General features: G+C 35.5%; 1 protein-coding gene across 9 annotated transcripts in view; it reads left to right on the top strand.

Moving 5' to 3' along the window:
* The window catches only part of RABGAP1L (RAB GTPase activating protein 1 like), a 668427-nt gene that overhangs the window by 564341 nt on the left and 89525 nt on the right, over positions 1 to 14561 (top strand). Inside the window, exons 1-2 of one of the 9 annotated variants that reach the window (XM_024758772.1) lie at positions 10167 to 10273; positions 12615 to 13356. The exons of 5 other annotated variants lie outside the window; for them this stretch is intronic. In XM_024758772.1, the coding sequence (XP_024614540.1) occupies positions 13246 to 13356 (111 nt within the window). In that variant the 5' untranslated portion in view covers positions 10167 to 10273; positions 12615 to 13245. Of the gene's footprint in view, positions 1 to 10166; positions 10274 to 11207; positions 11448 to 12614; positions 13357 to 14561 lie in introns of those variants that run through there. 3 more of the 9 variants (XM_024758774.1, XM_024758770.1, XM_024758771.1) reach the window with 3 other exon arrangements.

The following is a 14561-nucleotide window of genomic DNA, read 5'->3' as shown; positions in this document are numbered from 1 at the left end:
TATATCCACGCTTCCCAACTCAGGGCAGTTTTTACCTCCAGGGGACATTTGGCAATGTCTGGAAAATTTTGTCACAACCTTGGGGGAGAGGTACTACTGTTTTCTAATGTCTAGAGGCCAATAATGGTACAAAATATTTTAAAATGCACAGGACAACTCCATACAGCAAAAAATTATCCATCCCAAAATGTTAATAGTACCAAGGTTGATAAACTTTTCTATACGTGACACTGTGACTCAGGATGAGTTCTTCAAATTGGAGTGTCTACTCATGTTTAATTCTGGTAGGTCTTGAAAAGAAAGTAAAGGTCATTAAAATCTCACATCTCAACCATGCACATCATGACAAACTGCTTGCTGACTCTTAGATTTTACTCTTACCTTGATAGTTAGATCTTGACAATGGATTCTTGAGTGTAGTCCGAAGCAGTGTTATTACTATGCGAAAATAATAAAGAGAAAGCATTTATTTATTTATTTATTTATATTGGAGTATAATTGCTTTACAATGTTATGTTCATTTCTGCTGTAGAGCAAAGTGAATCAGCTATATGTATACATATATCCCCTCCATCTTGTGCCTCCCTCAAGAGAAAGCATTTAAAAGATCCTACTAATTGGTATTAATTGTCCCATCTGAGCAGGTTTAAGGACTGAGTAATTCTTTCATAGATAACAATTCTTGTATAATAGTTTGCTTCAAAATGAAATCATGGACTGTAAAGCTAAAGTGGACTCGACCAATCATCTAGTCCAATGCTGTTTTTTTTTGTTTTTTGTTTTTGTGGTACGTGGGCCTCTGACTGTTGTGGCCTTTCCCGTTGCGGAGCACAGGCTCCGGACGCGCAGGCTCAGTGGCCATGGCTCACGGGCCTAGCCGCTCTGCAGCATGTGGGATCTTCCCAGACCGGGGCACGAACCCGTGTCCCTTGCATCGGCAGGCGGACTCTCAACCACTGTGCCACCAGGGAAGCCCCAATGCTGTTGTTTTAAAATACAATAAGAAGCTGCCTGTCTAAGCTCACATGGTGTTTTGGTTGCAGAACTAATACAAGCCATGTTTACAACTGAGGCACAAGGCACTTCCTTCTCCTCCGTGTAGATATTCATCACATTTGTAGGTTCTTTTCATTGGCTCATTTGTTAAAGTTGACCCTCACTAGACTCTGCATCAAGGTTTGTTCAACGTGGACTTTAAGAAAACTCAGGGAGGAATTGATTTTGTGAATAACGGGATTGATAGTTGCAAACCTACAGCATTTACACAATTTGCAACATCATATAAAAATGAGGAGGGAGAGAAGTGCAAGGGTAGGGTGGGGAATTTCCCTTGAATCCTCAAAATGATAGAACTGGAATTCTACTTACTATCTTTCCTTTCCCAACAACAGTTGAAATTCTACAGTAATTTTCCCTTTGGTTATTTGCATTTTTCCTTTTTAAAAAAGTTTCCATTATTATACCTAATAGATTAAATAGCATTCCTTTTTACTCACTGAGTTGCTGTAGTAAGATGTAAAAAAGATTATTCCAAAATGCTGACATTAAAGAACAAAATTTTCAGGGATCTAGTAGTTTAAGCAACATCATGAAGCCATAGCTTTACTAAGATAAAGTGTAAACCAGGCTTATGACATATCCTGAAACTGGGCATTTGAAGAAAATACTGTTAGAGAAAGAGATTTATAGAGATCACTATTAGTAGTAGTAATTGGAGTATATCCTGATCTGATTTAATTTGAGATATTCAAAATAATTAGGCTGTTGAGTGTAAAGGTGGGTATAATCATCACCATTTCAATAAAGTTGAAATTTCAACGTGCTAAAGTACCATCTCATTTGGTGCCAGTGGAAAACAAAATGCTTAACCATTATTGCAAAAATCACTAAACCTTCTCTTACCACCTTATTAGCTGGTTAACGCATTTTCCTTTTTGCTTTTCAAATGCTGTTCCCTGATTTTGCCTTCAATTTATCTTTTTCTGACAACCTGCTAATTTCACATGTGTTAGCCCTACAGAAGAAAATGTTGCTTAGCAACCACCAAAATAACTAATAAGCCTATATCTAGTAAAGCCTTAAAGGACTTATTTATTTTAAATATATGTATTTCTCTATTGACCATTAAAATCAAGAGGAAGTTTGTTTCACTTTGAATTTCTTTCAAGTTCTGCTCTTTATTTTTTTGGTTAATTTACATATGCTACATATTTTGTACCAGAAACAAAACACATAGTATGTTTAACATGAATGTCTCTTTTCTCCCATCAACCTCTTAACATTGCTCTGTGTTCGTCATTTGCTTTAGTTATTCTTTTCTAACAGAATACCCTATCAGTGATAATGCTGACTAAAGAAATGTTTTCTAATTCATTGGATACAGAATTCTACAGTATAGCTTTTTAATGCCTAAGAGGCTAATTTTTTAAGGAAGAAATTCATTAAGGTTTTAAGAGAGGGAAATACTTAGAGATTCAATTGAAGTGGTTGATATTACCCATAATGGTTTTATTTTTGGTTTTTTGACCCAGAAGTATCTCAGAAGAGTCATCTGAGATAAGGGCTGGGGCGGGAAGTGGTGCTATCTCATTGCAGTCTCCTATCAGACTCCTGTCACTTAGCCTTGGCATGTTTGCTTGTCAGAAGTTTAAGTCTTCCCACTCTGGCATATAGAGCTTTAGTGTTATCCAAATTTGAGACCTGTTTGCTTCACTCTGCTCTGTTCAACTGCCCTGGGGCTCCTTTTGTATTCTGCGGTGTTGAAAAGTTAAAGACCACTTCTACAAAAATATTAATAAAAAGAGCACAGGCAACTTATATTAATAGTGCCAAGGCCATCTGCATTAAAAACAAGTTGCATGTGCTTTCAGGAGAACTTTAGTCTTGGAATGAAACTCCTTTACAAAATGGCCACTATCTTGCAGGCTTTGGCAGAATTTATAGCTTATTTTCTTTCACAGGAAATAACTCCTGGAATATCATCTTGCATAATGGTTAATTATCCTCTCCACATGTCGGAAGTGCTTTTCTTTTTAATGGAATATATTTAGTAAAATATTATCCTAATGTAAAATAGTGTTTTTTTAAAAAATAATAGTTAATTACTGAAAGCTGCAATAGCTATAAATAATAGAGTAATTCACCTATAATTGGCTAATGTAGGACCATTAATAAACTATAATCTGTAAAACCGTATATACTGTGTTCACATCTCATATTGTCAACCCTTGTATAAAGAGAACAGTGCAGAATAACTGAAGTTAAGTTTAAAGATGTATGTAAAAATGAATACTTAGTATAATAAACTATCTGATATAGATACAGTATGTGCCAAAGAGTCAAATAGTTTAGGACAAAAAATAATCTTTTAAGAGAGGTATGTATGAGAGAGAGAGACAGAGAAAGGGAAATAGAATAATGGGGAGAAGAATGGAGAGAAGACAAAGAAAATAATGTTATGGTTGAAGTTTAAAAAATTCTTTGAACATTAACATGTTAGCTTCAAGACCAGCTTACTGTTCAGTTTTTCCAGGGGAAAAGAAAAAAAAAATTCACAAGACTGTTAATAGTAAATAAAATAGTTAATAAAAGCAGCCACTTATTAATGCTTCAATTCTGTGTTTGCAAGGTAGATAATGGGCAATTTCTTTTATCCTTTATAAAGTTTAATACCAGAACTCTGCTTAACATTAAGTTTATTTAGCCAGGCTTATGAGCCAGTTTTCCTGTAATTATTTTAGGCAGTTCTCCTTATACATGGGAACAGAAAATTGAAACTATGGCTAGAACATTTGATGACTGAAATTTTCATAAACTGAAACTTTTATTTATTTTAGCTCTTAATTTTAACTTATTCCCATAGCCTATTTGACATAGATGATTAGAAATAACATCTACCAATTAGAGTCACAAATTAGAGATTGTCCTTCTTTCCCTATTTTTGTACTCTTTCAAAGAGAGATACAAGTAGTGAAGTGACAAAGAACTAGTTGGCCATTAGGAGAAGCAAAAGACACTATTTACATAAACTTAAATTCTCCGCAAACCACTTCTCCACAAACCACTGTATTTGGTTTTACAGTCTGACCATTTATTCAGATTTGCTAGTATAGAAACATATAATCTCAGCTAAAGCAATTTTTTGTTTCACCATTATTTCAATAATATTTAAATGTTGGTCATTGTAGTATTATAAGTCATAATCTCATATTACATTGCATAATTAAAATTCTCCCTAAATGCATGCTAAGTTTAATATAAAATAACAGTTTCATAGCAGTTTTGAACATTTAAAATTTATATTTAAGAACACATTGAAAACTTTAGTACGGGATAATAAGGACAACATAATAAGGAATGCATAGCCAGAAATTCTAGAAATTGACAGCTGCTTGTTTTGCCTTTGATTCTTTATGTATCTGGTTAACTAGTAAATAGGCCTTTTTCACCTAAACATTTGCAGCATTACTTAGATCTCAAATGGACATTTAAAATAAGAAAGATGTTTTGCAGAATACGTATGTCCTTATGCCTAAAGGCGGTTATCATATTAGAATTTCTTACTGAAAATAAAATCTTTAGTCAGCTATGCAGGCACTAATATTCTCTCTTAACTTCCTGCTTAATTTGAAGAGGAATTAAAGCATAAGGATTTTAGCTATTTTTATGATCCTCATGATATTAGAGAGATGTTCTCTATAATGACACATAACAATTCTTAAACCTGAAATGATCACTTTTTGGGAAAAAATTTTAGATTGAACATAAAAAATAAACTTATCAAAATGAATAAAATTAGAATGCTTTGGGCATTGCCACTGCTGTTAAAAAGTTAATACTTTTTATTATTTTACTATTAGCCAATTTTAAGCAATTTACTATTGCCCTTAACGCAAAGAAAAAGCCAATTTTTAGCATAATGAAAGCCACCATTGACAGTTCAAAGAACACTGCCTCAGTCCACACGGTAATTTCTGTTGTAACAGACTGTTAATGTGTGCATTGCACTTGTCAGTAGTTTGCCTCCAGTCTTTTCTTTTTCTTTGTATTTGCAAATGCCTAATAAATAATATTATCAGATGCAATGAGTTTTTAGTTCATATTTTCAATATATAATGGTATAATATGAAAAACAAAATACTAAGAGAAGAGAAATACAGAGTCCCGCTTTAGAAATTATAAAGTTTCTATTTCAGGATCTCCAAATTGAATTTTTTTTTTTTCTCTTGAATTCATGTTATGCAGAACTTGTTGTAGGTAGAGAAAAAACAAAAAGCAGAAAAAACCCCAGAGCTTTTATAATCACGTATTTCGGTTTTAATCATGTCTCTGATTTACTAGTGGTGTGATCTCAAATAAACTTAGGGCAGTGGTTTCCTGTTCTGTAAAATGGGGATAATAAAACCAGCTTCACAGTATTGTTGCAAAAACTAAAAGAGATACAAGGTAGTTAAAGCTCCCCTCAGCACAATAACTGTTAAATTTGTGGGTTTTTTCCCCTCCTTCCGTCTTCACCCCTAATCAAATTCAGTTGACATCTTTGAACTGAAGTAGATTACAGGTTTATTGGTCAGTTCTAAGCTTCTGGATAAGCTGTTACTCTAAACTATTGCATAGGATATTTCTTTTGACTCTAAGATCCAAATGAACACGGGAAAATCTTTTTATAATACAGTTAGAAAGAAGGATTATGTATTTCCACATGATAGCCCATAGTAACAGTGTTTTCTTGATCAGGTTATAACCGATGAATATCGTTATACAACAAATGCTCTCTTTGTTCCCTGTTCTTGTCACAATTGCTCAATTTAGTAAGAGGTAATTGATTAGGCTCTGTTTGCATTGTAGTCAGGAAACTGGAGAGGGAAGCTAGACTGTAAGGATCCCCTCCCACACCATTATCAACCTTTTACCTCCTCTGACCTGCCTCAGTTGTTACTGACAGAAGGACTTGTGTAAATTACCAAATTGCTCTCAAACAAAGCAACATCTAGAAAGATTCACTGTGTAGGGAAAACTGGTACAGGATTGGAGTTGTGTGACACCTTTTATTTCTCCCTTCAGGATTTTTGTTAATTGGACAAGAAAATAGAAAATGGAGGCATTGACTGTGTTCTTATGTACTGAGAAGAGACCCCACCTCATTTCTAAAGGTTATATTCTATCTTCTCCTCAGTTTTCGGCAGATGATCTTACCGCTCCAGTCATCTTTTTTCTTTCTTTTTTTTTTTTCACCATGCCGTACAGCTTGCAGGATCTCAGTTCCCTGACCAGGGATTGAACCCAGGCCAGAGCAATGAAAGCCCCGAATCCTAACCACTAGACTACCAGTGAACTCTCCATCATTTTTATTAATGTTGATAATAACAGCAACTATCACTAATCAAATACTTTACAGAGCCTGGCACCTTACTAAGGGCTTTTATGTGCATTACCTTATTCCTCATAATATCAGCACTGTTATCATTTTCTCATTTATGGATGAGAAGACCAAGGGTGAGACAGCTTATGGAACTTGCTCATGGTCAAACAGCTAGTATGTGTCAGAGCATTGTATCAAACCAGGGTATTTTGAACCCTGGAGCCCATGTGTTAACCATTATGCTATACTTTCTCTAATGATAAAAAATGGAGGCTAGAAAGGCAGAAACCCTGTAGTTTTCAAGGACTGCCCTTGGCCTACATACCTTATATTCCAAATTTGTTGACCTGAGATTGGAAACCTACCACAGGCTGATTCAAATCTGCCTTTGAAACTGTACCTCCTACTCTACCTAACATAAATTCACCACTCTGGCCAGGCTAATTTTATTTTGTCTCTAAAAAACTTACTTCACTTTGCTTATGAAAATCCAATCCATTTTTTCCATGAAGACTTTCCTGTCTGCAGAAGGACTTAATTCTATTACAATCCTAATATGACTTGACAGACATGGTGTATTGTATTGTGTAACCTTAAGTGTGTGAGTGTCAAGGAGATCCCAGCGTGGGAGAAGCAGTGGTGTCTGGCACAGGGCTGATTCTCCGTACATGTTTGCTTACTTCGTTTATCTTCCTTTAGTCATGAAGGGCACGCACTTTGCAGCCAGACAGGCTTGTTTTTGAATCCTGTCAGTTCCATTTCTAGCTGTGAGAATGGAGTCAAATCACTAAACTTCTCCATACTTTAGTTACTTCGTCTATAAAGCAAGGATATTTATAGTACCTAGATCATTGACTTATGCAAAGATTAAATGAGATTCTATGTCTAGGACATAGTGAGTACTTACTAAATACTAGCTGCATTATTATTATAGAAGAATTTTTAGTATATATTAGTCATTATTATAACTATATTATATGTTACTGTATTATACATTTATAAGCCCTCCTCATGCATATTGCATGCATTTAGTAAATGCTGCTGTTTTAATTTTAATTGATATAATTCACATACCATTAAATTCTTCCAGTTTTAACTGCAGGATTTTAGTCAAGTCCACCACTGCAAGCTTCTGTATATGACATGCTACAGGGATCTGAGGGCCCATTTGGAAGAGTTATCCAGGTTGGGTCACCAGCCCTACAGGAAGAACTTGAGACAAATGAACACTTGAATGAAAACGAGATAACACTTTGTTGTTCTCTAAACCTACCTTCTGACCTTGTGAGAAAGGAATTTGAAACATATTCCATGTGGAATGGTTTGATTTAGTGGTCAGTAAAACTTTGAAAAGTTATTCAAATGCTTTAGAAATTAAGGTAAAGTTATTTGCTATTGCAATTCAGTTGTATATTCTGCTCAAAATGAGACAAGCTGAAGCATTACTCATATTCTTAGATGTGTTTGAAACCATCCTCGCTTGGGGTGATAGCAAATATCAGTGAATGCTTAGGAGCACTTGCAGTGCTTATTTTTGGTTAGGTAAAATTTAAGTGAATGCGTTGTGTTAAAAAACAAAATTCAACTGAGTAAATTTTAAAGATCTCATTGGCTTTATTCAACAATTCACGAAAGGGCGGCAGCCAATCTAGCAGATAGAAAGGAGCTCCAAGGAGCCGTACAAAATGAAAGGCTTTTATAGGCAGAAGGGAGCAGGAACAAGAAAGTTACATGAAGCAAAGAAGTGGGTTGGTTATCACAAGATTACTTTCCTTTAGGGGATAGCAAGGGTCTATCAGGCAGATTACCTGACTAGTGCTGATGAGGAGACTCCTGGTTTAAGATTTCATTTCTGGGAGAGTGGAAACTGTAACAAAGTCTTTGGTGACATGGGGCTTAGCATAAGTGACTCCATGTTGGACCTATTGTCTTGTTTTTAATAGTTGGCTGTGGATTTCAGAGTTACAAAAGAGGTAGAAAACTGACTTGTTAAAGAGTTGCAGCTACTCTTTCATAGTCTGGAATGTACCTCACCCTCATTCTTTGTAGTGAGATGCAAATGAGGAAGTAAGATACCCAGTGTAACTGTTAAGCAAGTATTTATGTCCCACTGGTTTTTGTTTTCTTAGTTTAACTCCGGGGATTTTTTTTTTTTTTTTAAAGAATATGTGTTTTCTGAGGTTTTGAATTTACCTAGCAATTACTAGCAAAGATAGCAAAGATAATGAGCTGAATGGTTGGAATTTGACGCGAGAATAATGGTTTTCTTTATTTACCTTTGCATGATTTTAAAGAGAACTAAGATTTCACTTATTTATCTTTTACTTCATGTTCTTTTTCCTTTGTAAAAACTCAGCATGTTACGGGACTATTCTGAAATCCAAAGTATTCTGAAAAACTTTCTTCTGTTGATACTTCAGTGGTTTCTCTCTCATTTTATCTTTTGTTCCGCCACTTAGAGCACTTGGGTTCTGTAATGTACACTCCTAAGTGTAAAGAGAAACCTACTTGGAATATTGTTTTCCTGTGATTAAGAAAGTAATTGTAGAATTTTGTCTTTCTTAGAGTTCTTTATGTCAATACCATGAACATTTTGTGACAGTCCGTTAAAATTGAGTCATGTATACCTCATGAATATTTATATTGAACTGAATCTATTATATATTAATTGAATCTATAAAGATGTTCCTGAATGATTAGACAAAGACCACTGGGGAACGAAGAACAGTCTCTACAGGGCTTTGCCAGTACATGTGGGGGACATAGAAGACCTTTCTGCCCTCTAGGCCATATTTCTGTCCTAGTGGTTTTGTCTTCCTTTCTGTCTTATCCTGATTTTATGGCTGTTGTGATGAGAATGTTCAACAAGTAGAACCTGAGGCATGGGAAAAAGGGTCCTTACAGCCAGTCTTGTGAGGTGAGATAATTTTTTAATGATGCGTGATCATTTTTTAATGTATTTGCTACTTTGATGGTGGATAAAAAGAATACTACTCTCATAATTAAACTACATTGCTTTGCTGCATTTGGGGAGAACACAGAAATTGAAAAAAGTTCACATCTTATTCGGGCTTCTCTTGATTTTTGTTTTGGCTCTTTCTAAATTTGATACTTGAGAATAGATGTTCTCTGAAGGCCAGGAATGGTTTATTAGACTCATACTCATTTAGTATGACCCAGGTATGTTTTTGTTAAAGAGTAATAATCCTAGAAGAATGGCTGTTGGAACAAATCAGCTAACAGAGTAAAATCTGTGTAAAAATTTTAAAACAGCATTTAAAAATATTTGGAGATATTTGTTAATTTGTTCTTATCTTAATGAGATCTAGAGAGACTTGTGAAAATTATTTTGTAGGCAGTTTGGCTTCTGAATAGAAAGACTGTAAAGAGTAGCTAATAAAAAGTGTAGCAACTGTCACCAAATCCTCTTTTAAAAGCAGAAGAGTTGACGTTAGAAAATCCAAATTAGGGTACAAAGTAGATTGCATTTGTTGGGACACATTATAGCAACCCTGGGGGCACTTTCTTAACATCTGGGATTACTGTTCCCCTTTGTTTTTTATTCTGATAGAGATTAAAAAGGTATTTTCACCTTCAAATCCCCCAATAAGCCTATTTAGTGGAGGGAAATAGGACACACTGCTTTTGACTCTTTCTGAGCAAACTGAGCACACGTGAAAACCTCCGATATATTCCATCCCTCTCAATTTACATGACCATGAGGAAACTGAAACCTCCGGAGGTTAAATGACTTGCCCTGGGACAGACAGCTAGATGGTTCCTGCTGGAACTGGAGCCCCTCTGTTGGTTACCACGAGTGCCTTGTTTTCTGCTGCCTGTTTGATACCCAATCCTCTCCTGGCAAATTTTAGCAGCAACTGGTGTTGTCGGCACTTCACTCCTTGATCTCAGGTAATTCCCCACCCCCACGCCTTTTTTCAGTGGAGCTGCACAGTGTGAAGTCCAGGAGGGCAGAAGCTCAGGTGGAAACCATCCGGGGAGATCAGTGGGTCTCAGTTCACCGGGGAAAAGGCAAAAGAGTAAGAAAGATGTCTTGCAAGGGAGTGAAAGTACTGTATGTAAACATGGCTGTGTACAATGACTCCTGAAGTTTGGGAGGGTAGCTGTTATTTCTGACACTGGAGAAAATATCTTTAGGAAAAGAGAACACAAAGACAATTTTTTAGATAGATCATTGGTTTGCAAAAAGTATGCTTTTTGTGGGGACCACAGATATACATTTAACTGTATGACAAAAGGAACATTTGAATTTTTGCTTCCCAGACTCTGAAGTATGGAGAAGCATTTAAGGGTGACAAAAAATGAAGGATGCCCATCAAACTTAGAGGAGTCCTTGCTCTAGAAAACATATGCACTGTGGCTATGAGAGAGGACCTCTTGGATTTAGGCGTGAAATGTTGTTAATAATTCTAAGGCACTGTGGCTAATTAGAAGAGTCTTTTGAAGGTAATAAATCAGAAGCATTTTAAAGGTACCTAATTGTTTACCTGAGAACCTGTGTGGAATTCTCAAAGGACTTAATTATTTGAAATTGTTAGCTTTTGTAATTTTAAAACTGTCTTTATAGCCTTTTTGTTTCTAAAAGTGTTTTGCACTCTCATAGCCCTGATGCCTTAGAAGTTTTATGAGTTTAACACACAGCACCTAAAACTATTATTGTTTTCCCTGGCCTTTTTTTTTTTCTTGGTTACGAGTGTTCTTAACCAAGATGATTACCTATTGTTAAACCGAATGTGCTCTCCCAGGGTGCATAGGCAACTGCTCAAATGCGGTTATAATTCTTGTTTGCCCCTGGGTGGTTGCCAGCAGGGAGTAAGGCATTATGGGAAGTAGTTTCTTTACCTTCCACAACAGGTGTCTTTGTCAGTGCACCTGAGTCAGATATCATTGTGGAAGCACTGAGTCACTGGAGCAAAGGAAAATATGAAAGTCAGAGGAATTGCTTTCACAGTTAGAAAATGGTCCTGCAAGATAAAATGGGAAACCTTCTGGTGCTAGTGAATGCACGAAGAGATTCACAGTATCCTTTAAAGTACTTCTGAAAAGATAAAAAGGAATTGAAAAGGTATGAACTGTCTGACGCTTTGTAATACCTTGTCTCCTGATGACCATTTAATTTTTACCTGGTTAGTCAGCGTTAAGATGAATGTGCTGGAAGAATTTTTAAGGAAAATAATGCTTAAAAGGCAGAGCTGCATTGTAGGGAAAAAATGAAGTGAAAATGCTTTACCAGCTCTAGCAAGGGTCAAACTCAGTTTGAAGCTGTTTTAATCTTGAGGATTTATTTAAAGTATTGCATTTTCTGTTTAAATAAACGTATTAGTCTTGCTTCTGTTTCCTAGCAATAAGGTGTTTTCCCCCTTCCGTGTATGTGTGTGTGTGTGCGCGTTTGTAATCTAGAATGCTATAGTATTGCAAAACTCTTCTAATCACATTTAAATGGAACCAGGTACTATTTAAGTAATCGTGTTCATCTAGGTGGAAATATTTTAGAAAAACAAGGAAAAATAGACACTATAAATTTCATTCCAAGTTTTGTTTTCTGAAAAGCAGACTTAGACAACGTAATACTGCTATTGGTAATTAGGACTAAGAGTTCCAAACAGTATCTGTATTTGATTGTAGACAAACATTGCCAAACTGATTTCTAATTCTAATAAAGAATACTTCTCTTGGTACTGCAGTGTCATAATCTATAAAAAGCAGAGAAGATAATAGCTTAATTAGAAATACTGGAAAGACAACTTTTGGAGGAGCTTTATCTGTCCTCCCCCCCCTTTTTTATTTGCTTAATACTTTTCCCATGGAAATTAGCATACATTATATTTCCTGGTGATTTAGGCAACCTTGTAATGACAATTATGGGCAGCTTTCACATTTTTCATCAGGGCACATTGAGGTTCATTTACGGTCTCCAGCTGTACTTTAAAAAAAACGCTTCTGGTGGCTAAGGCACCAATAGTTCATTACTGTCTGCTGATTTGGGTAATTAAAAGAAACCTCTAAGCTTAAAAATAGAGACCAAGAGAACATCTATCTATGGGAGAAAAATAATCAGTTTAGAAATGAGAACCTTGTGTTGCTTTCAGAATAACAAAAAACTAAGCTCTCAATATCAAGAATTCTGTTTAAAATAGTCATGTTTTTTTAAGTGGGAGAAGAGGAAATGGTTATTCACTGATATTGCAGTCCCTGTTTCATTTTTATATTTTGGTACTTTTTTTCTTAACAGAAATACTCAGAGGGAAAAAAGAACCCTTTTTTTTTTTTTTTGTACTTCAGGAGATAATTTTTAACTGCACCAAGAATTCTATAAATTCTGAAAATCTAAAGGCTGCCATCTATTTTCTATGAATGTGAAAAAATAAGCAGTAAGAAAATCCACTTCTCCTCCAAGAAGAAGAATCTTGATATAATACTGAAGTAAGAAGATAAACTAAAAAAATTTCTAATTATCAAGAACATAACAATAAATCAAGTTTTGTGTTTTTTCGTTTTTGTTTTTGCATTTTTGCTGTTGGATATTTCCACACAGGAGACTTTTATTTCCCTTTTTGAAGTCTAAAGAAGATTTCTAAAAACCGAATTTTCCCAGCTGCTCTGTTAAGAATGCAGAAGGTGTTTATAGTGTATACTTCCTCCATAGATAAGAGACCTCTCTCAGTTTTCTACTGGGGATGAATTGCTAGACAAGCCTATGATAGCAGCTGCTTTTTTTTTCTCATTCTGGAATTTTGACACTTCACCCCCTCAAACTCAGGTGGGTGTGTGCATTGGCACTGAGCTGCAATAGGATTTTCCCTTGGATAGTCTGGTCTGTAGCTGGGGCAGCAGCTGCTGCTGTGGAAAGGCCAGCTGGCAAGATGATGGAAGAAATCTCCATTATGGTAGCCTATGACGCCCATGTTTTCAGCCAGCTGCACGATGAAGACTTCCTCACTAGTCTGGTGGCCATCAGCAAGCCCAGGTCTATGGTAGGTGGGGCCTTGCACACTACTCTGGGGTTCTTTTTTCTTTTCTAATATGATAGTTATACTCCTGTAGCAATTGAGGCATAACTTCCTGGGAATTAAAATAAAAGTATTGCTGTTGGCATTGTTGCAGCTACAAAAAGGTCTGCAGGTTTTCAAGGATTTATTTACATAACTAAACAGTATTATACCTTAATAGTACATTTAAAAGTGTCCTAGGAGTAACACTTAGGTTAATGCTTTCTTATGTAGTGAGGTTGAGGGGAGTTTTATAGTGCCGAACATAAATTTGTCCCACATGTTTGCCTTGTATGTACGTGTATGATTATTTGGTGAAGACTACCTACATATACACACGTATAATTCAGTCTTTCTGGTGTGGAGCATTTTTACCAGTGGGCCATAACATAGACATTAAGAATTGAACTATCTAAAAAATCAAATAACTTTCAGAGTCTTTACTTTATTACTAAGGACTGTTATGAGTATAATTTTAGTTGGGATTTGTAAATTTTTTTCTTACCCATTCTCCAGGCGTCTTAGATTGTATGTCCTGGCATAATAGAAAAACAAAGTCCTTGCGAGTGTTTATTTCTTCTCTGTAGATGTCATCCTTATAACGGCCATCGATCCATACCTTTTAACAAACTTTCCTAACTATTGTTTTAGTAACCTTTTATTCATTATACTCAGTAGTACCCATCACAAGCAACAGAATGAACAAGTATCTGGTAATGACTATCTTACAAGTATGAAATCCTAATTCTCTATTTTAAGACATGGGAACCTTAAACATAATATGGCAATTTCTTCCAAAAATATATTGTAATGATAAAAAAAGGGTGAGGGGGAACTCATAGGTTGATTTAAAAAGACTTAAGGGTTATATCAGCCTCATGCAGTGTACTGACATTGTTTCAATGCTGATTTGAACACACCATAAAAAAATTTATAAGATAATCAGGGAAAATTTGACCACTAATTAGGTATTTAGTGATATTAGGAGAATTATTCAATTTTTGTGTATGCAGTAATATTTTGATTATGTTTAAAATGATGATTTAGAGAGATTTATGGATATAGTTAATGATGATGATTAAGATAGGTAGGGATAGTTAATGTCTGCAAAGATTCAAAGTGATCCAGTAGAGGGGTTGGTGATGTGGGTGAACTAAATGAATATGTGTTGATAATTGTTGAAACAGAAG

The sequence above is a fragment of the Neophocaena asiaeorientalis genome, unplaced genomic scaffold (assembly GCF_003031525.2).
Source record: "Neophocaena asiaeorientalis asiaeorientalis breed wild unplaced genomic scaffold, Neophocaena_asiaeorientalis_V1.1 scaffold182, whole genome shotgun sequence".
In the NCBI taxonomy this organism is placed as follows: domain Eukaryota; kingdom Metazoa; phylum Chordata; class Mammalia; order Artiodactyla; family Phocoenidae; genus Neophocaena; species Neophocaena asiaeorientalis.
Note: the sequence above shows the minus strand (reverse complement) of the source record. Positions and strands in the feature narration are given on the sequence as shown.